Below are 27,871 nucleotides of genomic sequence, written 5' to 3'. Positions count from 1 at the left end.
AGTAGTGAAAGTGATCAGATTAAAGTGTATTTTGAAAGTCAAACGGACAGCGTTTGCTGACAGATTAGGTGTGGGGTGAGAGGGAAAAATGGGAATCAAGAACAAACCCAGGCATCTGAGTTGTGTAGTGGGTACATGAAAAGGCCACTGGAAGGTGATGGGGGCGCTCGAGTTTTTTCCGGACACGTTCACTTTGCGATGCTATCTTGGATGTCAAGGCAGCTGACAGATATAAAATCCGGAGCTTCAAAGAAAAGTCAAGCCTGGAGATGGAAATGCTGTGGTCACTTAATGTATAAAGAGTGTTTAACGCCACGGGATTGAATGAGATCGTCTAGGGAGTGAGTGTGGAGAGAGATGGGAGATGCAGCCCTGGGATGCTGCAACACCCAGAGGTCGGAGAAAAAGAACAGGATCCAGCAGAGCAAATAAGAGAAGCAACCAGAGAAGCAGGAGGAAGTTCAGGAGAGAATGTGGTTTCCTGGAAGGCATGTGAGGCGTATCTTAAGTAGGAGGAAGTAATCAGTGCTGCCACAAGGTCCCCCGTGGACTGAACCTCAGCCGTTGTATTTGGCAGGATGGAAGGGGACCTTGACTAGAGAGTGTTTGAATGGTGGTGCCTGCAAAACACATGCGAGTCATAAAATCAACTCCGATGTCCCAGCAACCTCCTTGACGCCAATGCTTGCCACCTAACTTGCACAGAGGTTAGAAACTATCGTTTCATTTTTCATTATATAATGTCCTCGTATTTTAGAATGTTCCAAATGAAGTCACCTTCACGGACGCCTTTCAGTTCCAGGGTTTATTCCAGTAAGCGCAGTGCTTTGTAGTGACAATCAATGTGAAAGCTAACAACTGTTAATGATTATCTCCTACCTAATAATGCCAACCCTGGAAAATTACTCAATATTAGGGTTTATCATTAGATGCATTTATGAAACACAGAAAGTAATTGCAAAATCGACATCATGCCTCTCAAAAGAGGATGTGTCAACAGTCAGAAAGGTTAGAAAATTGTGAATTAAACAGGCTTTTTCACTAAGACTTCTTCAAGCTTTTAATAGGTCTAATATGCATCTTGACTCTCAAGGGGTGAAGACCCAGTTTCCCAAACTTACTTGCCCTTGTGGGACTACTGTTCCAGGCAGTGCGTTTTGAGAACCTGGGTCTAGAACCCAGCAGTCCTCACAAGTGTACCACCCACTGCCCACCATCTGAAGGACATCTCACCAGGGCTAGTGAACTCTTGTCCCCAGAGACAATTTGTTACTCAACTTCTTCTCACGTGGAGTATGAAACAGACCTCTGATGCGATTCTGCTACCTCTTACCCCGACTTGCCCCCACGTATATATTATCAACCCAGTTCTAAACGGGCCTAATTTCATTTGCTAAATGAACTGAAGTCTCCAGTTTCTAATCTCCACAACTACATGAAGGAACAGTGCCTAAAGCAGAAATAAGCAAAGCCTGCTACTTACAAAGGGCTAAAACAAAAGAATCTGATTAAAATTTTAAATACTTTTTAAAAGCGTAAACACATTTTAAAAACTAAAATAAAAAAGATTTCACATGGCAAATAACTTTTCTAGCAAGTCAATAATCTTTTAATTCCTTTTTATATTAACAATCATTTTTACATTTCCCCTTTTCACTACCTATCTCAACACAGGCTTTAAATATTTTAATGTAGACGCACATCAGATAGCTGAAGGCCAGGTTTTAATGATAACCCTTGGGAAAGCTGAATTTACCTTACCCACATTTAGCATAGATGAAAATAAAATACACAGAAACTACCTCAATCAATGTGCAAGAAGGAAATAATCAATTCAGAAAGTCATTTTGTTAAAAATATTTATTTAAAAAAATACAATTGTTGTCCATATCTAGTTGCACATACATCTATTAACACATCGATATAATCTTGGACTTTAGTAAATTTGATACAGTGCTTTCTTAAAGCCAGCTTGCCATTATACAAAGCAGATTCCTCTGTCAGTTCTTACATAAAATAATTTTTTAAATGTATCATCTTTGTATCATCATTACAGAATTTAACAGTAATTTTTGCATAAAACTTGAAGCGAGAGGAAAAAAAAAGATCACCTGATTGGCTATTCAGAGCAACCCCTTCCTGTGTCTGGAGATGCACTGAGTTATCAACTACACTTTTTCCTCTTAAAAGCAGCATATTATAAAGCCCTCAAAGTGCTAGCGCATGCTCTTGCTCACCACCCCAAGCTCTGTAAAGCTTCTTTGCCGGGCACATGGATAGTTCAAGGCTCTGGCTCCAGCCATCCTAACCTCCCTAAAACAACATCCCTTCATTTCCCAACAGGTGAAGTCAGACTGCTTAGCTAGAAGATGTGGCAGTTTCTCTCCAGTTGCATCAATTAACATGGTATTAATGTTAGCAGTTACCATCATTTGAGTTGATTTTTAGGGAAAAAAAAAGTGATTTTAATACTCTGAAGGTCTCCCTAATGTAAATTACATTGAAATTAATCAAGACAAGTTATCAATGACACTTTAACAGTAATGCAGTCTTTTGGGTAAGTGTGCAATGGCATCATATGTATTCTATTTATATCAAAGTAGTGGGTATTAGATATTATGAGATAGATTTCAAAGTAAAATTAAAAAAAGATAAACAAGGGGGAAAATAAACAATGAAGTAACTGTCTCCTCAGCTGAATGGACAGAGGTTTGAGGAAAGCACCCCGACGAGTTCTTATTACCACAGAGCCCAAACTGCAGACACGGACGTAGAAGAACGCAACTCTGTGTCAACGCCACAGCAGACAGATGCTTTCCTCCTGACTCACAGACTGGTTCAGTGAAAATCAAAAATTTAACATTATTTAATTTTCAAGTGATGTCCACCACTTGAAGATCCAGTAGGGCTCTTAGAAAATTATTAGTTTGTTCTGCAAAACACAACATTATACACTTTAAAAGAAAAAAAAAAAAAAGCCAACTTGATTATCTGGTGAAAAGGGCATAATTCTAAAAAGAAAAACCAATTTTAGTCAAAAATTGTATTTGCCTCAAACCAAAGCCAACCAGCAGCAAAATGACTGGATTGAGTTTCATATTTAATCTCCCCTGCCCACAAAGATAAATGAAACTGCTAGAAGGTAAAAGTGAAGAAACACTTATGATTGTGATGGGAAAAGATCGAATGGCCAACCCAAATAAACAGGCCTGAGTAATCAAACATTAATTGTATTCATTTCTATCTTTATATATATGCACCTCAGTTAATTTCACTAATACAGAACGGGGAACTTCATACAATATGCTACTTTATCACATAAACAATGAATGTAATGTACATATAAAGCCCACTGGTAATACTGCCATCAAAAATTAAAAGTATGAAATGTCTTAGAAGGGACTGTGTCCCCTGCATGACAGACAATTAGCAACAATGATTAAATAGGAAAGAAACTTAAAATTGGCGAGCTCACAAAGCTGAGTATGACCCACCAACGACAAATCATTAAAACTCATACATTTCTACAAAGCACAGTATTAAAAGCTTGTAAATTATTTTAGAACATCCTAGCCAAAAGAGCATACCTTACAGAGCCTAGAATGGCTCATTGGGTCATTTATCGTTTATCCCTTCTCCAAACAGGTCTTAAGTTCCAGAAAATATAAACAAGAAATAAACCTTACTTCCCTGACCCTCAATATCCTTAAGCTGAAATTTAACAAAATAATCATTAAGCGCTTCCAGTTATTAAAAATAAAACAGTGCTAATAATGGTGCCCCCAAAAGTGCCAAGTGATTTCATACCAGTACATGGCATTCCCACCCCTAAACTCTAGGCAACTTTGAGTGATTCCACTGGCTGGAACTTAAGCCACAGGGCACCTCCCCACCCTCATCCCGTCCAGAAGATCCCAGGCCTGTCCTCGCGTGGCTTATAATCCTTGGAGGGGTTCAGAACCAGAACGGGCCCTTATGAGATGGGAACCAAGGCAAAGTTGGAAGAACATTCAACCCAAGATACTCTGAGGTTTCTGCTAATGCTTACTATGTACAGTTCATGAGGACAGATTAGGCTACGATGCCAGAATTCCTCCCCCACCGTATGAGTCATGGTCAGATCTGTATTTTAGAAACACGACTTCTAGTATACAGCTCCTCTCTGAGAAACTTAGAACCCAACATAACAAGGATTTTACACAAAAATAAATGTAGAAATTTAAAAAAAGAACATCCTTATTTGCTCAATAATACATGAACATAAGAGAACAGTTTAAGATGACTTTGCTTAGCGTATGTCACACATAGCACTGTACGGTATTTCTAAAATGTTGACAAGCAATTAGTCTTTAAGGCTTATGATTCTAAGTATTTTAAAAAAACTGAAATGTGCAAGGCATTAATTTTTAAAAAGTGGCAACTGCAAAGTGCAGCCAAATTTTTCCCTTAAGTTTTAGTATAAAATAGCCTAGGAACCATCCTAGACTAGGATGAATATATGATCCCTCCGAAAAATAGATTTATTTATACACACAAACGTATATTCAGTCAATACATCAGTATATACACACACACAACACACACACACATATGCACTCAGCCAAAACATCAGAATGCCTTGGAAAGAAATGCTCTCGTTTCCTAATTAAATATTTTAAAATAAAAATGTCAACCTCATAAAACTTGCTGATGTGCATTATACTCAAAAGATTAGCATTCAAGAGACTTACTGTGTTTGATTGTATCCCTCACAAATTTTCTTGTTAGAGGTTTCATTTAAAATGATGCTAACAACAGCTTGCATTTCCTGGTTTCTGTAGAAAGCTCAGAGCCAACACTTTCCCTCTCACACAAACCACTCTCATTTCCATTTTCACAATGGCTAAGTGTGGATGGCAGCGCCCTAGAAATTGCTATGTCCTGGCAGGCTGTCAATCTATCACAATTTTTCCCACAGAAAAGTAGCGTGAAGAAACTGGCAGCTTCAAATGGAACATTCATACTACATCAACAACTCACCTTTCAGATCTGCCCTGTTCACAGGTAAAAACAGGACTTTTATCCTAACAGGTTCCACCGAGTACGAGAAATGAAATCAAACCGCCCTCTTTTCTTGCTTAATACACCACCACCCACAAGAATTCAGATTCTAAGATGAAAACTTCAACTTCAGTAAGCACGGTTCTGATGACACAGGGGACTAACAGGGCACCTTGTTTCAGGCAACGCCAGCAGCACTAAAAACAGTAACAAGACATTTATTTGTTGACCCCAAACCAAGACAATAATTAACAAAAAACATTTTCCATCAAACTAATTCTCTGGTCAGAGTACCTGCTCAAGACAGTTACGGCTGACCTCCACGTCACTACTACGAGCTGACCAATCAGCTTCTCCCATTCCATGTCTGTCCCGCCCTCGGGTCACAGAGCGCGTGCCGGTGAGGAGTCGAACTCTCCTGCTGGTGTGGCCCTTCCTCCGGAGCGCCAGGCTTCTGCACAAAGACCTAGCACTTGCTGCCGTGTTTATTTACACACCTAGCGATGGCGCCTCAGCACAGCTCTAGGTTTCTAGCATGGGTACATAAAATATATACACCAAGTGAAGTGACGGACAGAACAGACCCATCAAGAAAGTATATCTTCAGATGCCAAGAATGGCACCAATTTTTAAAAAATCAAAAACACTAATGCAGCAAGAAAACGGAGGTTGTTAGGCAATTTAAGCATAAAGCAACTTGAAGTGATTCTGAAACTGTTGGTAAAATAAAACATGAAAAAGGCCCAAAGAAGCTTGTGAGCACTTAACAAAATAAAAGTAAATTATAAAGTGATACCTAAGATGAAAAGGAAAGAGACATGGGCTGTCAAAAGTAATACGTGTGAAGCTCTGGAAAGCATCTGGTAATGGGCTGTTCGGCAACTTATGAAAAAGAATTAATGTGAAGCTTGGGAGAGAGGATGACAAGCTCTTCTGAAAAATTCCTAGTATCTTCTAGAGATTTTACATAAAAATCAGATCAAATACATAAAGGGTTTTCCCATGTATCACAATAAGGCATCCACATTTTCCCCCCCAAGATTAGACTGAGAAACAGTACTCAGGGGTCTTCAAAGTCGAGTACATGCCACGGGGGGGGGGGGGGGGGTGCAGAAGACAGTCTACTGGGTGCAGGAAGAAAATACTAGAATTTCCACTCAAGATTTATTTTTATGCCCTCCTTAACTTCTGTTTTTGTGTATTTGTGTCTTGTAACATACATACTACTTCAGTCCAGCAGTATATAACTTGATGTATATGTGTATGAATTTGCAATGGGGAATCTGTGTTCAAAACCTGTTACTGATTAAGGTGTGTGTTCCAAAAGGTTAGAGACTGCTTTTCTGAAATGCCACTGAGTGTTTCTAATGTGCATAAATTCACTAGAAATATACAAAACTGTCTTTGGGAACTTTAGAATCACAACACAAATGATGAGACCAGGGTGAAGCAGTGTCATCAGATGACATGACACAGTGCCAGGTGTGAATGGAACTGAAGGGGTCATATCAGCAGCCTGCAGTGACAGCTCCAGAACCCCAAGCCTCTAACTTGGTGTCCTCTCCAAGTCTTAAGTGACACATCGTAGGGAGAAAGCCAGAAACCATGCCATGTAAAGAGATACAACAGTCAGTTTTGCCTTTTTTGATCTCTAATATAGTATGTAATCTTCAAGGAATTCTTTGAGTGTAAAAAAAGAAAAAATCCAGTGTGAAAAACAGTCTAGTACCCTTTTACTATCTGGGCTCTTGGGCTTATTTTCCCCATCAAAATCTAAAGAAAAATCACTGTATCTGTATTTTAACCACCAAAATGTAAAAAAAGTAAACCTATATTTGAACTCTTAAGAAGCTTAAGGTTGACCTTTTGAGGGTTTCTAGATTCTTCCATTATGTATAAATTTTTTCAAATCAATAGAAGTTTCACCTTTGAACACACAAAATATGCCACGAGGAGTATTACATCACAAAAGAAGTGTGACAAACCAAAAAGAAAACAGTGATTTTAGAAAGTACGTGAAAATGCCCTCAGCGTGGAATGAACGCAGCAGCTCGCTGGCTGAGCGTGTGGCTCTGAGCCAGCGGTACATCCCTTCTCAACCCCAAGGTGGCCACTTAGAATCCGCCACAGGGGGGATAACTTACATCATGGAAAATCAGCAAATGCTACAATTTAAGGGTCTTTTTTACCCCTAAGGAGGGCCTGGTTGCTAAACGTTGCCCAGCATCCGACTGACTAGGTAAGGGCCAGGGCAAATGGAAAGCTAAGTTGATCACCGTGTTAGTCTCAAAAACTCATTCAACATGCTCCCGTCTTCACTTGGGCCACTTTTGCCCACCAGCATTCATCCTGGCAAAGTGACTAGTGATGGACACCAGCTACAGCTACCAAATGTAAGTCTCTCCAGTGAAGGCTGATCTTAAGTTGGTATGTCACCTTTTAATGCTAAGAACTCTGCGGATGCGCAAAAAAATACAGAGACTTTCCCAGGAAGGAGGTAGTTTACAAATAGAATGATCTGCCTCAAATACTTGCGCTAAGGCTGTAGCTTCATTTCATTTAAAAAGCGAACACACAAGCACACGCACACAAACACACACACCAGCTTCCCCAGAACAGCTGATCTCAAAGAGTAATAAGCAGATGACCATCTACCCCCTAAGGCCCAGGCCTCTCAGAGACTTCCGGGAGAGGCTCAGAGGCAGAGGACTCACTAAAACTAGTTCCTAGGAACTTGCTTTGACTGAGTCTTCAAGGTGCCCTTGGCTTCCCGGGCACCCCTGTGCTGACACGGTTAATTATCAAAGATATCATCTGTGAAAACCAACCAATGGCTTTTCTCCTTTGATTCAAAAAGATACTCTTTTGTGCTTTCAAAATTTAAAATATCTCTACATTAAGCCATCAATATTTACTTATTTAATGTACAAAATGTTAAGTAACCTAATAAAACTATTGCAAAGTGCTGCCGAGCAGTCTAATTTCAAACAGGCATGCAAACGAAATGATTCCATGTCGGGGACAACACCCCGGACGTCTGCTCCCCATCACCACTGGACACTCCCCGGCAACACCACTATTGCACATCTCAGGAACAGAACTCTTCCGCTGGTGGCCACAAATGAACCAGTAACAGGTCTCCAACGCTACAAATATAAAGGCAGCTCCCTGAATCCCGTCCCTCTGCTACTAACCAACTAGCACTGACGTCTTACACTAGAGTTCCTCTACACTGTATATAAACAAACTAAAGTGAACATTATACATCTGGACGATGCTGGTTTATAGCAGTGTCATGTTAAGCCCTCAAATCCTCACTCCCGCTTTCCATTTAGTTCAGGTGATTCAATTATAGGAACTATTTCTAGGGTTAAAAGACTAGCTCAATGGGCAGAGTGGTTGGTGGTGCGGCATACCATCTAATCCTGGATTTTAAAGCCTCATTTTTCAAAAGACACCACTGTGATGTTGGTATTAATTCAGTTTGGGGGATCAACAAATCTGCCTGGACCTGGCACTGATTACCCTATGGTAATACTTTATAAATTTGGTAGAGATGAAGGCCTGTTTTTCACTACAAAAATAAATAATCCAATCCCTATGTATGAGCGTTTCCAAATGGATTCTGCTCCCAATTAAAAACAAATTTTTTTTCAAAAAAGCGTATCTTCACCTCACCACAGACTTGGAGGCTTCACTTTGCTTTTCATCTTCCTAATTATATCGTTAAAACTACCACAACCTCTAACAACCTTGAATTTAAAAGATAAACACAAAGTAGAAAACGGGATAAAATGAACAGAAGAAAGGGTCCTTCACACTGGGTACCTTATAACTGGGAAAAGCCCCACTTGTTTCAAGTTATTTTATTCAATTGAATCTTTGATTCAGAGATGCCTCAAAATTTCAAAACCCAGGTTCATCCCCTCAAAACCCATCATGTAGCAAGCTGTATTCCACAGGTGTGTGCTCACTCTACCCAGAGAGCAGATGACATTCCTGTGCCAGAGACGGGGTCCCCTATTCTCACTGATTGTTCCAAACACTGTCTTAAGCTTCAGGCTTAAAGGTCTTCCTATGTGGGAATAAACCAGCTCCATGCTCTGCTGACAGGTTCAGACAACATCACACATACGGCTAGGAGACCCAGCCTGAATAAATGTAAGTAAGACGCCTTTTTGTGGAGGTGCTTACATGTGTTACAGCTGACAGCCAAACAGAACCTCCCCAACAGTCCTGCTCCAATTTTACTTTGTGTGAATAGGAATGACTCTTCTTCCTCCACTACTTACGCACAACTCATTCTTAGCATTCAACAAAGCATGTGGCCAATTTCATTTAACTTACATTGCTTTAAATAATATACTCAAAACATAATTTTTTCCTGGGTAAAGGGTCCCAATAAGGCAGAAGGAGTAACTTTGTTCTTAGTTGCTCTTGCAAAGCATAGCTAGCTGCTAAACCCCACCAAAAATGTAACACAAAATCCAAAACATTTTTAAAAAAAGAAAGAAAAAGAGGGAAATGGAGTTTGGACTCCAATTAAGGCATTTTTACACACAGTCTGACTTGAGTCCTCTTCAAAGAGAATCCTAAAAAAGCGTTTTAATGGAGAATGGCAAAAATCACCACAGTCTATCATCAGCACTGTGGAAGTTATCAACCGCTCACTCTGAATGTGATCACGGTGAAAGTCTCTCTGTCTCCTTATTCCTTGGTTCTCTCACTCCACAGCACATAGGTCATGTTTTCTGTAGGTCTGGGGAAAATGGGCCAGGGGTGGAGGGTCCATCCAGGCCAGAAAGAGTGAACGGCCCATGACTGTTCAGCACAGAAGGAAACTGAGAAAGAAAATGACACACATTATCATCCTATTACACAACCCCAAATTTCACTATTATATTCCCTGAGGCAGAACGTGACAGCCACCTGCAGTGACTCACAGGACAAAGGCAGTCATTGTTTATCATGGGAGAATATGATGACACAAAAACTTGAAAGAAAAAAGTTGTTTGTCTTATATGTTACATATTAACACACTCTCCAGCCTACCTTGATGGAACAGAAAGAACAAACCTATACCTTCTCTCAGATCCTAAGGAACACAGGTTTACACTTAACTTCAAAGGAAGGTTTTAGAAAGTCCAGTGAATGACAGCATGCACTACAGAGCATAATTCGGCTATAAAGCAAATCACAGACTGCCAATAAGAGGTCCAGAAGGAGATGCCCGTCTCCTCACTCTGTGTGTAACTAGATGTATAACTAGATGTTTAGATGTAGGGTGCTCATCAGGGAAAAGGGCTCCCAACATGCATTCTGAGACCACGTCTCTATGGGGACGTCAGGCTGAAGCTACTCGAGCACTGTGACTTTGCTGAAGGTCACAGATCTCTCTCTTAACTCAATTATCTGTCCGTGAGAGGCAAAGAAAAATGTAAAAATGAAATATGGAAAATTCTCAACATTTTCTCAAATGAATAATTGAGAACTTTTTGCAAAGAAGAAAAAAACTGCCAAAGTAAAAAGATTTTTAATGTTCTTTTTTTCCCCCCTTACCACTTCATTTCCAAAAGAATAAATGAGAAGTTAAATTACAAAATCTAAGAAAATTTCCCAGGGAGTCACCCTCAAATAAGTGAATGAACCAACTACAAGAAAGTCTGCAAGTTATAAAGTCTAGATTTGGGCAAAATGGTGGTTTAAAGCTGTGAGGCCTTTCCTAAGATCCTGGTTAAGAGATAGTATAATATATATATATTTAAAATGTTGACGAGTATCAATTCTGAGTGAGGGGGAAAAGGGAGTATTTGAAATACTTTTCTCAAGAGTTTTCTCTATTTTTCATCACTCCTCAGTTAAAAGGGGAAACCTGTGTGCAGAGTTCCCCCCCTAAAATACATACGTACACAGAAATATGCTTTTTTCCCTAGAAAAGAGGATTTCTAGCATTTAAAATGACAAAAAATAATTGGGTGGGCTCAAAATCTACTGCAGTATTGAACAATTCTTGGTCTAATTCAAATGCATGAAACAGTAAATAATGCAAAGGAAACTTTACTGTGAATATTTATGTGAGTTGTTTGCTGGCCGGAAAGTTAACAGTGAGAAATTCAAAAGTAAATCTAAAGAACACTCATTAAGTGGAAGTTTTACCGAGATTAAACGGAAGAGTGGATACCGCCCTTTCACCTCTTCCTTCATTTACCACGCCCCAGTTACAAAAGACAACAAACTTTTATGCAATTTACCTGAAAAAGTGTGTTAGCACCTTGCAGTCTGGCTGGACTTAGGGGAGCAACAGGGCTGAGAGTACTCCAAAAGTGGATACTGGAGAGCAAGGGGCTCGGGGTCAGTAAGATGGGCGTCTGCAATACACAGAACAAAAATAGAACTAAATGGCTTATCAGGATTGTGTTTTACCCTCGTAATGATACACAAATAACCCTGAACCCAAATATTGTCTTATTCTCCACTCCAAATATTTCCAAGTCTGAAATTTTACCATGATGAAAAAAAACCTCAGAATTTACTTTAACAACCCAGGAAAGATAAAGATCAAAATATTTTCTAACCTGTTTTTGTAGGATCTTTTTTAAACAGAAAAACCAATCTGAATTCAGGTGCAGAGAAATAATGGGTAACTGAGTCATACACAGTTTCGCTTTAATAACAAGAAGGTCTGGGAGTAATCTATTTAAATGTTACATGAGATGAGCAAGTTAAGAAATATCTCATGTAACTGTACAAATTTGGTACTCAACATCACACCATTTTTCTTAAGGTCCTCAGGGTCTGTTTTCTAACTTGAGATTACTGCTGTTTGGTATAAGACCAAAAAGGAGAGAAAAAAAAAGTATTCTCTTTAAGAGAAAGTGGAAAAAACCTAAACATTTGTTTACTTGTAGAACAATGAATTTTTTAACACAACATTCCAAACCTTTTATTTTGACAATCCTAATGAGGTGAGGAATTGGGTTACCTTCACGGAACCATACATAACCTCCCTAAGACAAAGCTACAGAGTGAATGAGAACTTGAGGTTAATAAATTCTGGACTTGTTTTAAAAGGTGAGTAAGAGCAAACAATGGTGACACTGAAAAGAAAGAGTGTTACCTGTGAAAAAAGTGCTGGCGTGAGAGAAGCTGTAGGGAGAGAAGGGCTCAATATCCCCAGTGGGCTTGGATCACTGCCTGTGATCACGAGGGTCGGGGCCAGCTCTAGCCCTTTGGGTTTCTTGGACCTTGATGAATTATTTGTTTTGTCCTTTTCTGGCAAAGCTGAATCCTGGTCTTTAGGCTCCAGTGACAAGTTCTCTGGAAGTTCCATTGGCTGAGAAGCCACTGACTTCATGTCTGTGTCCATGTCTGGGTTGGAACTCAGCGGTGGTGAAGGTGTTCTAGGAGGTTCCTGCAAAGGGGATACGGACGAAATAGGAGGGGTGGTGGTAAAGGCCGTAGTTACACTGGATGCAGGAGCTGGGACTTCCAGCGAAGGCAGTTTGGGGGAAGCCAAGGTTTCTAACACTTGGATAGTTTCTTCTGAAGATGGAGAAATACTTGGGCCAGTTGAAATGGCGGCAGCAAGAGGTTCAACTGGTGGCTTTTTGGAAGGTGTTGTTACAAATTTGATAACAGATGGTGCTGGCTCCTGAGATTTTTTCTCTGCCAATTTCTCAGCCGGATTCTCAACCTTTATAGATTTGAAAAGCTTCCTGTTGGAGGAGTTCAAAGAGTTGAGGGTAAATGAAGAATACAAGCCGGAGTGTATGTAGTCATTGCGGCTAGAGGTCTTGGCACCAGGCTGGGGAGGCTTCTCTTTCCCCACACTCTCCATATCTTTGGAACTGCTGCTGCTGACTTCGCTGATGCTTAAAGCTTCACAGTCTCCCTCAACCCTGCCCACTGTCATTGGATCCATGTTCAGAATCTCTGGGTATGAGACAAACTTGTACACAAACTTCTGACCATTCACTTTTTTAATGATATTCTGTAAATAAATAAAATAGGCATTCTTACACTTTCTTATAAACTTACCCCCCCACAACGGCTCAGGAAAAAGCTGACCTAATGGGGTTCTCTATTTGATAGGTAGTTCACTTGAAAGCTTCAAAAGCATCCAAATTTATCTAGTCATATCAAACACAGTTCCTACGATAATGGAGTCAAAGTTAAAACATTTAAATGTCTTATTAACAATGGAACTGATACATTACATAAAAGCTGAGAGATTTTAATTGCTAAACACTGTCAACCAAATATCTGTGTGAAGTCAAAAATTGCTGAACTGCAATCTCAAATAATTGCAAAGGTACAAGCCATTCACATCCTGAGTAAGTCAAAAGGAATTTAGAACATTAGTTCTGCTAAGGTCCCTACTTCCTTCAGAAACCCCAGTTGTTTCTTATCTCGTATCTCCATACAGGAAAGCTGATAGTATCAACCACTTACAGATGAAAGAAATTACGATCCCAGCTTCTCATTCTAATTCTATCCATTTGAGCCATTTATTTTACCTCAGGGCCCAAGAATGTATTCAAAATAATAAGAAATTTAAAAAATAAATTTTAACTAAGAAATCAAATCTACGTATTAACAGTTATTCTTTAAGGTTTTAATTTGTGTTCTGGGTTAAACTAAAAAGTAAAAATTAAGTAAAGCTAAAAAACAAAGAATTATGTGACAAATTTTTTTCACTTTTTTTTTTTAATGGAGGTACAGAGGATTGAACCCAGGACCTCATGCATGCTAAGCATATGCTCTACCACTGAGCTATTACCCATGCCCCAGATGAGACAATTTTTAAAGTAAATTGACAGAAACAAGAGTATTTATTTATACTTAAGAATCTCAAATTTCCTTTTCCTTATTCCACCTCTATCCTCATTTCTTCTTTGAAGACAATTACAATTAGGAATGAAATAAATGCAGTAGGAGTGGGGTACTGAATAAGAATTTACAGAAATACAGCTAGAACATTTACATCTTTCATTCTAATTCCAAACTGCTGAAGGTAGAAAATAAATTGGATTAAATAAACCAGAACAGTGATCATTTCACAATGTATACAAATATATACAAATATTGCACCATTATACTGTATACAGGAAACAAATATAATCTTGTATGTCAATTATACCTCAATTTAAAAAATTTCTTTTAATAAATAAATAAACCAGGACATTAGTACGGCTAACATCAACAGAAGAGAAGGAAAAATTCTTGCTTTGAAGTGGACGTGTATTACCTTTACATAATAGTATCTGAGGGCGCGGCTGAGTTTGTCATAATTCATATTAGGCTTGTTCTTTCGAATCCCCCAGAGACGAGCCACCTCTTCCGCCTGCAAAAGCTTGAACTCCCCATTATTAGAGGTCCAGCAGATCATGTGATCGTTCTGCGGCTCCTTCAGGAGCTGAAGGAGGAACTGCCACAGGGTGATAGCACTGTCCATAGCAATGAGCTGAAAGAGGCATCAGATAAGATACACAATTAACAGCCAACACTTACATAACACTGTATGTCAGGCACTGTTTTAAGTCCTCTAACTGTATTACTTTATTTCGTCCCCCCAACCATTCTCTAAGACAGATACTACTGCAGCCTCATTACTTGTGGGAAAAAACTGATCCATAAGAGTTAAGTAACCTGTCCAAAGTCACAAAAGTAAACGGTGGAGCTGAGATTGAAACCCAGGCAATCTAGATCCAGAGTCCAAACTGAAGCATGACAAGCCACTTAAGAAAAACCTTGAGGGGAGGTATAGCTCAGTGGTAGAGTACATGCTTAGCATGCAAGAGGTCCTGGGTTCAATCCCCAGTGCCTCCTAAAAACAAATAAACCTAGTTACCTCCCCTCTCCAATAAAAAACAATTAAGTAATACAGTGATAAGTAAAATTTTTTTTCAAAAAAAGAAAAAAATCTTGCTGGGAGATAAAGCTAGTTGCATAAATGACAGGAGCAGACTGATGAATGCCAATCAATAGAGTATCACTGTTATTAAATTTTATCTTAAAAACTCATTGTCACATTCCCTGAGAAGACCACCATCTCAGCATCTGTCTAAGTTAGTCCAGTTGGTTTCTGTGCCAGGACATGTATGTGTGTGTCTCAGGGTGGCTGGAGGTATAGGGAACAATCTACTTTTGCTCCGCTGGTATTTCTCCTCCACATGGTTTCCATTATCATAAGCGGAATTTACATATAAATTGGCAGCACTGAAAATTCAGCAAAATGTTCTCTACTTTACAATTCTGTCACCATTTTGTCCACAGGGATTCCATTTGTGTAGACCTTCCTTTTGCTTGAATAGCAACCTTTATGGGATTATCAAGACCTGAACTGAGAAATCTTCCAACAGTTCAAGTTTTAGGATCTTCCTGTTTAGGCCAGAGTTTCTTAACTTCAGCACTATTGATATTTTGGGCCAGATAATTCTTTGTTCCTAGAGGCTGTCCTTGTGCACTGTATGCAGTTTTAACCACACCTCTGGCCTCTACCCATTAGATGCCAGTAGCACATCCTGCTCAATTTGACAATCAAAATGTCTCTAGACGTTGCCAAATGTTCTCCTGGGGCACAAATCATCTCAGTTAATAACCATTGGTTTAGACAATGGAGCAAGCAGCAAGGAAATGTTCTCAGTTATTTTCCTCACAAAAACTTCAAAACACCTTGTTTATAAGGAATAGTTCTGTAGAACAGAAACTCCGGCCAAATACATACAAGGACATCCTAAGAGGTCTATAATGGAACTTTACACACAAAAAATCAAAAAACCTTCCTTTATCTACAAATTAGATCCCAATGGATCAGGACAGGACTTGAAGACAAACCAAAACCATTAAAATACTATAAAACAGGTAAACTGGACTACACCAAAATTTAAAACTTTCGTGCTACAAATAATACCACCACGTGAGAAGATAATCCTTGGAATGGGAGAAATTATTTTCAAATAATAAGGGACTTATCAAAACTATGTAAAGAATTCTTATGACTAGGAAAAAATTGAAAATTGACAAAGGACTTGAAAAGACATCTCTCCAAAAAGATATATAAATGGCCAATAAGCACATGAAAAGATGCTCAACATCATTAGTTGTTAGGTAGATGAAAATCAAAACCACATAAGATACCACTTCACACCCACTAGGATGGATATAATCAAAAAGACAGATGACATGTGTTGGCGAGAATGTGGAGAAAGTGAAACCCTCATATGCTGCTGGTGGGAATGTAAAATGGTGTGGCCACTTTGGAGAACAGTTTGACAGTTCCTCAAATACTAAACAGAGTTACCAAATGACCCGGTAATTCCATTCTTAGGTATATGCCCTAGAGAAATGAAACTGTATGTCGACACAGACACTTGTACAAGTGTGCTCTTGTGGTATGCTCACGATGGTATTCATAGCATCCAAAAAGTAGAAACCACCTTAATGCCATCAACTGTGGACAAGCAAAATGTAGTATAACCACAGAGTGGAGTATTAGCCAGAAAAAGGAATGAAGTACTGATGTGGGCTCCTTTAATGGATGAATCTTGAAATTATGCTAAGTGGAAGAAGCCAGCCACAAAAGACCACACGTTGTATGATTCCATTTGTATGAAAGGTCCAGAATAGGCAAAGAACGTAGATCAGTGGTTGCTTAGGGCTGGGAACAGGGGTTCGGGAAGGGTAGGCGGGGAGAAGAATGGGGAGTGACTGCTAAGGGGGTGATGAAAATATTCTAAATTTAGATTGTGGCAGTGGTATACAACTCTGTGAATATACTAAAACCACTGAACTGATGAACGCTTTGAGTAGGTGAATTTTATGGTATGTGAATTATATCTCAATAAAGATATCAAAAGAAACAGTACAAACAATACAAAAGTTAGGGCTGAGAAACCTAACTCTAACCATATTTAACTCAGAGAGGATGGGATCCTTAAAGATCAACTATGCCTGCTTCCAAAATGGGCTGAGACAAGGAACAGTACTGGAAAGCATCTGCATTTCTATAACTTTTCTGAGACACTCAGAATGTCCTCCAGTTATCACTGTGAAGCTGGTTGTACAGAGATACTGTCATCCAGAAATAGAGATGGGAAAATAATAAAGAAGAAAAAGGGGGAGATGCCTCCCATAATGAGAGTTAATGGAGAAACTGAGGCCATGAATCCAAGTCTCTTTCATCACAGTCATGTACTCTGTTCATTAGGGAAACCACTTCCCCAGATGGTAAAAGCATTCAGATCACCAGTGGGTTGTAAAGAAGTATTACATTATTAGATACTGTGACAATAATCTACAAATATGAAGTGTTACTTTAACGCTAAATAACCATGCCCACTGGAAATCATAGTTTCCTATAGCCTCACCTGAGCTGTTAAAAGTTAAATGGTGGTTTGTTTATTATATCCACCAAGTACTGGGTGGGGAGGTGGAAGATGCCCTGCCATTTCCTGAATTTACCAAAGAGGCTTTTCTTCTGATGATCCCTACCCATGGCAAGTTACTTTTTAACTACAGATGTTTTCCATTTAAACACTTATTTGATAGTCTAATAAATCTGCTACTCCCTAGTAAATTTCAGCTTAACCAAAGAATTCGGTCTCTGCATTTTCAGATATCATCCTCATATCAAGAATGCTTATAGGAGGGGAGAGGGTACAGCTCAGTGGTAGAGTGTGTGTGTAGCACACATGAGGTCCTGGGTTCTGGAAGAAAGAAATTAAATAGATAAATGATTTTTATGAATAAGCAAATAAACCTACCCCCCCAAAAAAAAGACTGCTTATAGGAGAGTGTATATGTGTGAGAAAGATGATGACAATGACGGTGATGATGATGATGCTGGAAGGAGGAGAGGGAGGAGGAAAGAAGAAAGACAGGCAGAGAACCGGAATCTCAGGACTATTACAAAGTTGGTACCTATAATTCCATTTATTTTTGGAAAAATTCCCCAAACCAAATCCTAGAGTCTTAATGTCTATCATGTAGATAATGCTTGAGCCCTACAGGTTTATAACAGCTAAGCCATACATGCAAAAAGACAGAACCACCGACATCTCCACAATGAGCATACACGTGCCATCCTGAGCAAATGAGAGGTGTTCCCAAGGGGGTGTTGGTTTAACATGCACCTCCCCCTTTGGTTATTAGAGGAGAGCTTGTACTGGGCGAAAAGCTGGTGGAGCTGGTGGATACTTCAGGGCAGAACATAATTCTGCGGAAAACACTGAAGCTTCTCTAGCACTTTACAGGGCCTCTGGGATAGAAAGTTGTTGTGAAAGAAAAAGGGCACTGTGGTTTTGGACTGAAATACTGGGGAAAAAAAATTCTTCTGCAAAAAAATAACGAAGACATAAAACAAACATGCTCAGTGGGCACTTTAAAGGAATATTTTACTCATTCAGTTTTGGTATCAGTTTATTCTTTGAACAGGTGGTGAACAACTGGACATATAAAGTTGAACCTCTTCATTCTAGTTCCCAAAAATGTGCTATTAATATGAAATTCAATAATTTCCTCAACCATAAAAGAGAACTAAGAGGGAAAAAGTTACAAAAGACAGTTATTTAAAATTACAAAGGTAAAATAAAGAGCCAAAAAAATCACTACTTTTATTCTTGTTACCTATCAGTCAAAAAAATCCAAACTCTCGTTTTACGTCTCACAAAAATCTCAATGATTCTACAATTACAGTTTTTCCCAAAAATTACTGTTTTAAAAGTTTTTCAGTACCATTATAAGGAGGGAGGGAAACACTTAATTGATCCAAATGAAGGAATCTGACTTTTGAGGGGTTAAATGTGGAAAACATAATTGATTCTACCTTAATGCTTCAAAGATAGTGGATTAATCCCTGTGCTAAAATGAAAGAGGGAACATGCTGAAGTAACTCATTAGAGAAAGGAAGTCTATTAAATAAAACCTTTTCCACCCTAAACATGTTTATAATACACATAGTCCAGTTGCTGTGGTGACCCATAGTCCATTTTTCAGAAACAGTATTTAGACCCGAAAAAATAAATTCCAGCCTCCAAATTCAGAGTGCTGCTTAAATAAAACAAAAACAAATTATGATATGTATCAAGACTAGTTTTGAATTAAAACCATCCTCGCTGTCAAAAAGTAACCTAGTGTATCTAACCACACAGTATCCTAACAGAAATATTGAAAGTGTGCTGTTACAATAAAACTTAAAAACAACACTTCCCTAAATGGATTCCATTTACGCAGTTTTAATGTTTAAATAAAATCAAAGAGGAAAGAGTTCCCGAGGGGGTAAAACTGAATCACACTACATTTTAACGAAAACATCACTGACAGTTTTGAGTATCGAAGCACCAGGTTTTCCGCAGTGGGGTGGTGAGTAGGAGACGGCAAAAGGGAAGGGAGGATCTGATCCACCAACCAGACATGCGTGAATCGTTCCCATAAGGAGTAAAACTCCGGAATCTTAATTTTAAAACCCTAAACTTCAAAAAGCAAAAACCTGGAAAAAAGCCAACTGTGTATTTTTTGACTACTTCAGTCAACAATGCCCCTTATTTCCTGCCAAAGCCAGTTAATATTCAGCCACCAAAAGATGTTTCCAATTGGTCTTCCCAGGAATGAAGAAGCCACCAGCCTCGCTGCAGCTGTACATTAAGCAGAAAGTAAAGGAGGGGGGGAGGGTGCTTGCTGGAGAGAAGTACAAAAAGAAATGAAACTTGACACCGGATGAATAGCGAGTCTGGGGCGGGGGGGGGGGGGGAGGAAGAGACACGGATGACCGTGTGCCCCGGAGGAGATCAAAGTCCGGGGGAAGAGCCGCAACCTCACTCGGCCTGGGTAAACTGTACTTTCACTTTCCAACTTCCTGTCACTACAGAAAGTCAGAAATGCTCCCCTCCCGGCAGCCCCGCCACCCCGGCAAAATACAAAACTAAACGAAAAACCCAGAAAAACCTCCCAACCCCCTTTTGACCCAGGGGCCTCGCGGGACCAAACAAGAGGCGAAGAGAGGGGAGCGGGGCGCTCCCGCGTCCACCTGCGCGCCTCGGGGCTGGGGCCGCCAGACAAGGCGGGACGGGGCGGGGCGGGTCCCCAGGGGAGCGCGCGGCCGCAGCCCCCGCGCCCGCCCCCGCGCGCTCACTTCCTGTTGTGCCCCGAGTCCCCGCCCGCGCTCCCCGCCGTTGTGGGTGGCGGCCGTGAGACCCCGACGGGGCGCGGGGTGGACGGGGCGCGCGGGGCTCGCAGCTCACCGAGGCCGCGCGCGGGGCTCTCTCCAGGTCTCCGCCTCGAACACGATGCTCCTCTCCGCCCTCCACGTCCTCACGCTGGGAATTCGAGGACGGCGCGGCAGCCGCTGCGACCCCAGCGGCGCAGCCAGAGAAGGCGGCGGCGGCCGAGCCGAGCCCGCCGGGTGCCCGCAGCCGCCCGCATCTCCCGCCGCCGCCGCACCCGCTGCGGCTCCTAGCGCCCCGCCCTCCCGCCCCCGCACGCGGCGGCGGCGGCGCCGCGGGTCGTCGGGGCCGCTACCCGCCGGGCGCGCGCGCTCGGGGCGTTCCTCGCCGCGGCCGGGCCTGCCACTCGCTCCGCGGCCGCCGCCACTCTCAAACCCCCCAGGTTGCGTCGGGCCCCCCCTCCCGACGCCGGAGCCGCCGCGCGTCACTTCCGGGGGCGGGAAGGGAGGGGCCGCCGGCGGAGGGGCGCAGCTCGCCGCCGCCGCCGCCCCTGTCCCGGGGTTGGGGGCCAGGGGTGCGGGTGTGGGCGCGGCGAGGGCGCCCCCTGGGGTTCCCAGCTGTGCACTCTCCTCTGGACTACTAAGCAGTTACTGTTTGCTGAGGCGCACGACCCGAACCCTCGCACCAAAGCTGCCACGGGCGTCGGGACCTCGGAGGAGCTGGGGCCCCTCCGTGCCTCCCCCGCCCGAGGGAAGAGGTGGCGCTCGTCGAGCGGCCTCCAAGGGACCACTTCTGTTGTTGTGAAGCTTAAGTGTGAGGGCTTCACCCTCCAGGCTTCCCGTCCTGCCTTCTTCCTGGCTGGGTGGAAGGAGAGGTTGGTACCGCCACAGTCTGCTCATCGAAGTGTAAGATCCCAGACACGACCAACACTTGATAAATATTCAGTCGGCAACTCTGGCCCTCTAGCCCGGGGACTGACCAGGGGAATCCCTGGTTTTGTGGGGAAAGCTCCTTTTGACGCTGGAGTCAGAGACCTGGAATCCATCCAGGTCATCAATCTACCTCTGACTAACCCTGCAATCTTCAGCAACTTTCCTTACCTCCCAAAACAGTTGCGTCCTGTATAAGCCGGAGAGAACCCGTTCTCTTAGAGTTGTAATGATTAGATGAGATGCGTAAATCATTTCAGTGTCCAGCCTATAGATTCTCATTAAACACAGTTCTTAGAGAACCTGATCATACTTGGTACAGGAAGGTACTTGAACAACTTAGCAACAGAAGGGATGTAGAGACAGCTGAACAAAACTTCTAATAAATAGAATGTGTATCCCATTCAGCAGGAAGCCAAGAACAGTTCAATGCCTTAGTTACTGGTTGTTCCTGGCCATCTACTAGCTGTGTGTCCTGCAATGAGTTGCTTAACCTCTCTGAACCTCCTCTCATCATGTAAAACGAAGATAGCAGTGTGCAACATTGCTGAGAAGATAAATACGATAAAAGCTGTAATGTGTTTAGGGTGTTACCTGGCACATAGTAGACACCCAGTAAATAGTGATGTCATTTATTTTCCCTCCTCCTCCCTACAATTGAATTCATGGTAAAGGTAATTAAACTCACTGAGAGAAATGTGGTTCTATCATTCCTTTGAAGGCTTTTGGAAGAGAATAATCACTTCAATTTTTAACCTCCTCCACTTTAATACAGAGTAATTATAATACACAGAGGTATTCCTGGAAAAGCAATGGCCTCTAAAAGATGTTACCTTTTCTAAAATAGTTTTACCAAAGGATGTAAACATCTTTTCATTAAGAATTTGTTTTACAAATTTATCTACAAAGCAGAAACAGACTCACAGACATAGAGAACAAATTTATGGTTACCAGAGGTTAAAGGGGGTGGGAATAAATTGGGAATTTAGAAATTGCACCTCTTGGGGAATGATGGAAATGTTAGCTATCTTGATTGTGGTAGTGGTTTAACTGGTTTAGAGATCTATCAAAATTCATCAAAGTGCACATCTGAAATATGTGTAGTTTCCTGTACAGGAACCATACCACAATAAAGGTGTTAAAAAGTTAAATAAATAAATAGAATGTATGTGTTTTGAAAGGAACATGCAAAATCTGAAATACACTAGCACTCTTTACCCCTAATACAAGAGTTTTTTCTTTGTAACAACTACCATTTTAGAAACCAATAAAAAATAAGAATTTTTAAGATAGGCTGTTTAAGATACACCCTTTGGGAACAATTGTTTACAGGAAGGTTTCATTTTAAAACCCCATACCAAGACCTGCTAAGGGTTGTGGAGCTCCTCTGCAGACTGTCCGGCTGTCTCCAAATTAGCAATAAAATACGATTTAGCCTCAGGGTCTGTAGGTGTATTGTAACCCTGTAGGCTGAGCTGACAGTATTGTCAATTGCTATGTATTTTTGGAAAAGAGCCTACTTTGGGAGCTCTGAAATTACTCATAGCAAGTCTGTCTGTTTTTATATTGACTAGGGTTCTTGTTTGTTTAAACGCAGTACATGTTGACAGCAGAGAAACTAAAAGAAAAGTGGATTTCAGATTAGTGAACTGGAAAAAATAGTTTTATTAATATACCTGGTTTTCTCACTCAGGATTCTATAAATACAGAATCTCTGTCCATGGTTCCTCACACAACAGATGGTTCTGTTTTTGCAAACTCCATAGTGGCTCTGTTGGTCAACCAAAGAGAATGTGTTTTTTTGTTATCTTGTTTGGTCATTTTCCTACCAGAGAGATGGATTCCCATTCTTAGCCTTAGCTACTCAGGACTATCTCACATAAAATTTGCAGATTTTATTAAGTGTTTAAACATACCTTTTCTGTCTGACCTGCCCTAGATTATGTGTTTTAACCATGACAGTTATCCCAGCTTTGCCACCCCAATTCCCCTATTTAGTTACATTTCTTATCCCAATAACGAGTTATGACCATTTCTTCTCAAGGCAGCTTCCCTTTCCCTCTTTTTTATTTCACTGCCTCAACATTACCCCATGTTAGTATAGTCAGCCAGGGTCTATACCCAGGGTTTCCACATTCACAGATTCAACTAACTGCGGATGGAAAATATTTTTTAAAAACCCGGAAGTTTCCAAAAAGCAAAGTTGAATTTGCTGTGCACCAAATATTTACATAGCACTTACATTGTATTAAGTATTGTAAGTAATCTAGAGATGATTTAAAGTATGTGGAGGGGAAGTGCATTATAAGCAAATACTATGCCATATGTATGAGACTTGAGCATCTTCAGATTTGGGGATCCTTGGGGGTCCAGGAACCAACCCTCTGTGGTACAGAGGGATGACTGTAGTCCTTTTTCCTAAAGAAATATTTCATGGACTTGACTCACTGCGCAAGCACAGAGCCATCCAGTTGCCTGGTGAGTCTTTTCAGGCAGTGTCTTGCAGCACATAAATAAAGAAAAGATATCCTTTAAGTCAAAAGGAGCACCAACAACCCCAGGGAGGGACAGATAGGAGGCAAACTGCACCATGACTGAGTTGAAAGAAAAAAATTGGGGATTTCTGAGTTCTAGCCTTTCAGTCTCCCAAAACTCGAAGCCTGATCTTCTTGTGGAAATCCTTATCCTTATCCTTTCTGGGCCTCACTTTCAACATCTTTAAAAAGAATAGAGTCATTATCTTTCAACTTCTAGTCTGTGGTGGATAGAGTAAAAGAAAAAGACGGTTGAGCAAATAAATGATGCCTTGAACTCTTGTTAAATGACCTATAGTGTGCATGGGGATTGAAATCTTAGAGGAAGAGCTATCTTTGAAAATAAAATGTTCACTAGCCGTCTATTGAATTGTGCAGCATTTGCTAAGCCCCTTACCTATCAAGGGGCTAAAATTCACCGAAGACAACCAGTGAAATGATGGTTAGAAATCTCTTTTCACCAAGACTATTGTTCTGGGCAAAGACATTTCATCCCCAATAATAAGACTTAAAATCAGAGGATATTCAAGGTCTAGAGAAAAACCCATGATAAGGTCCTTGAACAAGGTACTTGTGGCCTCTGGACTGAGGAAGGCTCCTGAAAGCATCTTTCAGCCCTAGCCGTAAGCTTCACACAACACACTGCTTTCCCAGAGAGGGCATGATGAGACATGAGTCATTGCAGTTACATGCCTGGGGCATAGCAACTCTCTAAGACATTTCATGACCTGTCACAAACACACCTCAGGAATAACTTCATATCATTTTCAAGTTGGGAATCTACATCCAGGCTACTTCTTTCCTCTGCCATTATTATTTTTAACCTAAAATAATTTTATTGGTCCTTGATAAATGTACTTTTTCCAGGCTTCTGAAAATCAACATGGAGTGTGTTCTAGAGGAAGAGAAGGGAACTTTAAAAAAAGGTGTGACTGAATAGACAAGAGCTCATGAAATCCACCTCGTGAGTAACTGTACAAGATTCTCAGTGGATTGACCAACTCCTTGTAGGATACATATTGCTCTGAATTTTAAGCTTGAAGTTTTGTTTCCTCTCTTGTATACTTTATAACAGGCTGGAAATTTTTTTTTCAATTGCAATTAATTCAGGAATCACCAGTGTGTAATACTATGCTGTTTACTGTAGAAGAAACTCAAAGAGGCTTTGTTATTTTTCCTAAGAACTTTCTGTCTTGGATCGATGACACTGACACCCTCAGAGACCATCATTGCTATCTACAATTTCCATTGTTTTTAGAATTCTTTCACACTGTCTCTTTTGATCCTACTGACATGGATAAAGCATTCAGCGAAGGAGCCAGAGATGATGGGAAAAGCGTCAAGCAGGGGAAGGTAGAAGCGTAGCTCTAAACAGGTTTGCTTGTGAAGAGGGATTGGGAGAGGAGTGAAATGACCACCTCCCGCCGCATTAAGGAACATATCCTGAAAGGCGTGGAGTTTGAAAGAGTTGGTGCTAATTCAAAAATGTGTAATGCCAGCTTTTTTCTTCCTTACTTTATTTATCCAGCTGCAAAACAAAGTTAGTTTTGCTATGCAAGACAATGTGTGAGTTGTATACCCAATTCAAGAGTGTGACAGAGCCACCGGCTTGCTTCTCTCAAGGGAAGGAAACTGGAATTCCGTCTGGGCTCACCCTGTAAAGTGGAAACATTGTTGCATCTGCAGGGCTTTTTTTCCCCTCCCCCTCTTTCTCTCAGCCTCCCCGACTCCTGATGCTTGTAACTGATCAAATATGTCTAGCGATCAGATTCCAACAGGAGAGCCCTAAAGTAGAGGGGGAATAGGAAGGTCTGCCTGTGATGGAAAAGAATCCACAGGCAGGGTTTCGTGGAGCAGAGAGTTCTGGGTAGATTTGGTTTGGAATTGTAACCCTCCTCGCTGTGCACACTTTATCTTCATTTCTTTGCTTTCTCCCCACCTCCCATCCCAGTCCTCTCTCCCAGCCTTATTTTTCTTCCTATGTCTAATTTTCCTTTCCCTTTTTACTTCTATTCCTTAATCCTGCCAGTGGCCCCCTTTGAAATTTATTAGCCAGGATAGTGGCCCTTGGACCTGAGAAGATTTCATATCAAAAAATAATTTTTAAGCATCAGTGATGTGCTGAACACCGCACTGGATTCTTCAGGAGGTACAGAGATGACTAAGACCAGTCTCTTCTCTTTGGAAGTTTCTAACAGACAAGGGGGTGAAAACCACTATGACAGGACAGCATGTTAAATGGGGAAAATTAAGTGCTGGGAGTCGTAGTTGGACAGTCAGGAGGCTCCTCATGTATTTACCTGGGCACTCCCACGAGAATGTGGGAGAGGGGATTTGTAGGAGAAACATCCTGCTTGGAATGCCTTCTCCCCTGCTCTGCCCCGCCTGGCTGTTTTCTATGTGTTTCTACATGTTTTCAGCTCAGATGTCGCCTGCTCCAGGGAGTCCTCCTAAACCCCTAGACTGAGTGTGACCTCCAATGTCCCCCATTGTATCCAGTACTGACTTTGTCTGTGGCACTCACCACACTGACCTGAAATTTCTTATCTATGTCTTCAATCCTTGGACTGGGTCCTTGAGAAGTCTTGCTCTCCTTTGCAGCCCAGAACCCAGCATGGTCCCTCCCCCAGGAGCTGCTCAGTAAATGCTCATGGAATGACTAGATCGTCTGGGTGAAGGGCACGAACATGCCTGACTCGGAGAAGCGTCCTGCTGTTCAAGTCACCCATCCTAAGAAAACTTCAACCATCAGTCTATCTTTTCCTCTTTCCTTCCCTTCAGTATCAAACTTCAAAAAGTTATGGCTTTTATCTGCCACCTACGCTTTCTCACCTTGCTCTCTCTCTCCAATCTGCTGAACATGTCTACTGTCTCTGCGTGGCTCCTCCCTAAGGAAGGCTGCAGCCATCCTAATTGCCAGCTCCGGCCTCCCCTTTTCAGGCAGTATCCTGTCCACCATCTCCTACTCCTCCTTAAGACCGATTCAGACATCACCTATCTTAGGTAGATATCCCTCAACCTCCAAAGCAGGCTTAGATGTCCCTTCCTGGCACCTTCCCTGCAACACAATTGTCTATTGGCTTCCATGATCCTTCTATCTCTCTGGCCAGTTTCTGTCTTTTTTGGGGCTTCTGTTCCACCAGCTCTGAAGAATGGGCTCTACCCTTGCCTCAGAGTTCTGTCTTTGAACTGTTGTCCCTCAGTACACTCCCCATGAGGGGCCTCATTCTCTCCAAGGCTTTGTTCACCACCCAAATGGTAATGACCCCTAACCTTTACCTCTGGCCCTTATTTCTCCCCCAATCTCTGGATCCATGTTTCCAGTTTCCTACAGGATTTTTTCACCTGGATGTCTTCCTGACCCCACCCTCACTGTATCTCAGAATATACAACTTGAATTCATTACCTGTACCTACCACACCTCCCCAATCCTCCTTCCCAATTTCAGTTGAAAGCATTCCCCTGCCGTTTTGGTCCTCTCTAACGAGTCCTCCTTCCACACCTTCCACAAGTCACCTTGATCTGTTGTACCTGATCTCTGGAATAGCTGACATCTGTCCCCTCCTCCTCATGCCTGTCCCAAAGGCCCTCACTGTCTCTTGCTAGGACTATTGCAGTAGCCTTCTGACTTCCTTCCCAGTATCCTGACGCTCCAGCGCTTCCTCCACATCACCACAGGGAAAATTACTGAAACCCACATCTGACTATGTCACTCATCTGTTCTGGAGTGCTCAGTGATTGATTTCTCCACTGCTTCCAGGATGAAGCCCAAACTCTGGCCTGACAGGCCTGTGAAGAACAAGGTTGAAAGGCGCTATCATCCTTCCATGTTTCCTATTTTGTTTAGTGACCCTTTACAGTCTCGCCCATTTCAGCCCAATCTCTAGCCCCGCACACTAGATTCCCTCAAACACATCAAGCCCTGCCTGGACTCCAGCCTTTGTGCGGGTAGCTCCCTCAGCCTGGAATGTCACCTCCATCCCATAGAATTCCTAGAGTGCAAATTCTGTGTCAGTCAGCTCTGTCCACAGTGCCTGGTACCTAAGAGGGACTTAGTACACATTGAAAGAGGAACTCCTACTTCAAGAAAAGCCCAGCTCTCAGAAGTTACTTCTCTATTTCTCCTGACCACGGCGCACTTCCACCCTAATTAGATGTGATTGTCCCCTCCAGCCTTCATCACTTAACAAGGATTTCATGAGTTCCT

The 27,871-nt window shown here is 41.6% G+C and overlaps 1 protein-coding gene across 1 annotated transcript; it reads right to left on the bottom strand.

Annotated features, from left to right (window-relative positions):
* Window positions 1-1,842: 1,842 nt before the first annotated feature.
* On the bottom strand, window positions 1,843-20,509 carry ELK4 (ETS transcription factor ELK4). Its single transcript, XM_074351959.1, has 5 exons — window positions 20,280-20,509; window positions 14,288-14,503; window positions 12,158-13,030; window positions 11,292-11,408; window positions 1,843-9,881 (listed from the first exon to the last, which is right to left on the bottom strand). The coding sequence occupies exons 2-5, from the start codon at window positions 14,492-14,494 to the stop codon at window positions 9,783-9,785; spliced, it is 1,296 nt and encodes a 431-aa protein (XP_074208060.1). The 5' UTR covers window positions 14,495-14,503; window positions 20,280-20,509; the 3' UTR covers window positions 1,843-9,782.
* Between the last annotated feature and the right edge of the window lie 7,362 nt (window positions 20,510-27,871).

This window comes from Camelus bactrianus, chromosome 23 (genome assembly GCF_048773025.1).
Source record: "Camelus bactrianus isolate YW-2024 breed Bactrian camel chromosome 23, ASM4877302v1, whole genome shotgun sequence".
In the NCBI taxonomy this organism is placed as follows: Eukaryota; Metazoa; Chordata; class Mammalia; order Artiodactyla; family Camelidae; genus Camelus; species Camelus bactrianus.
This window is presented reverse-complemented; position numbering and strand designations above follow the sequence as displayed.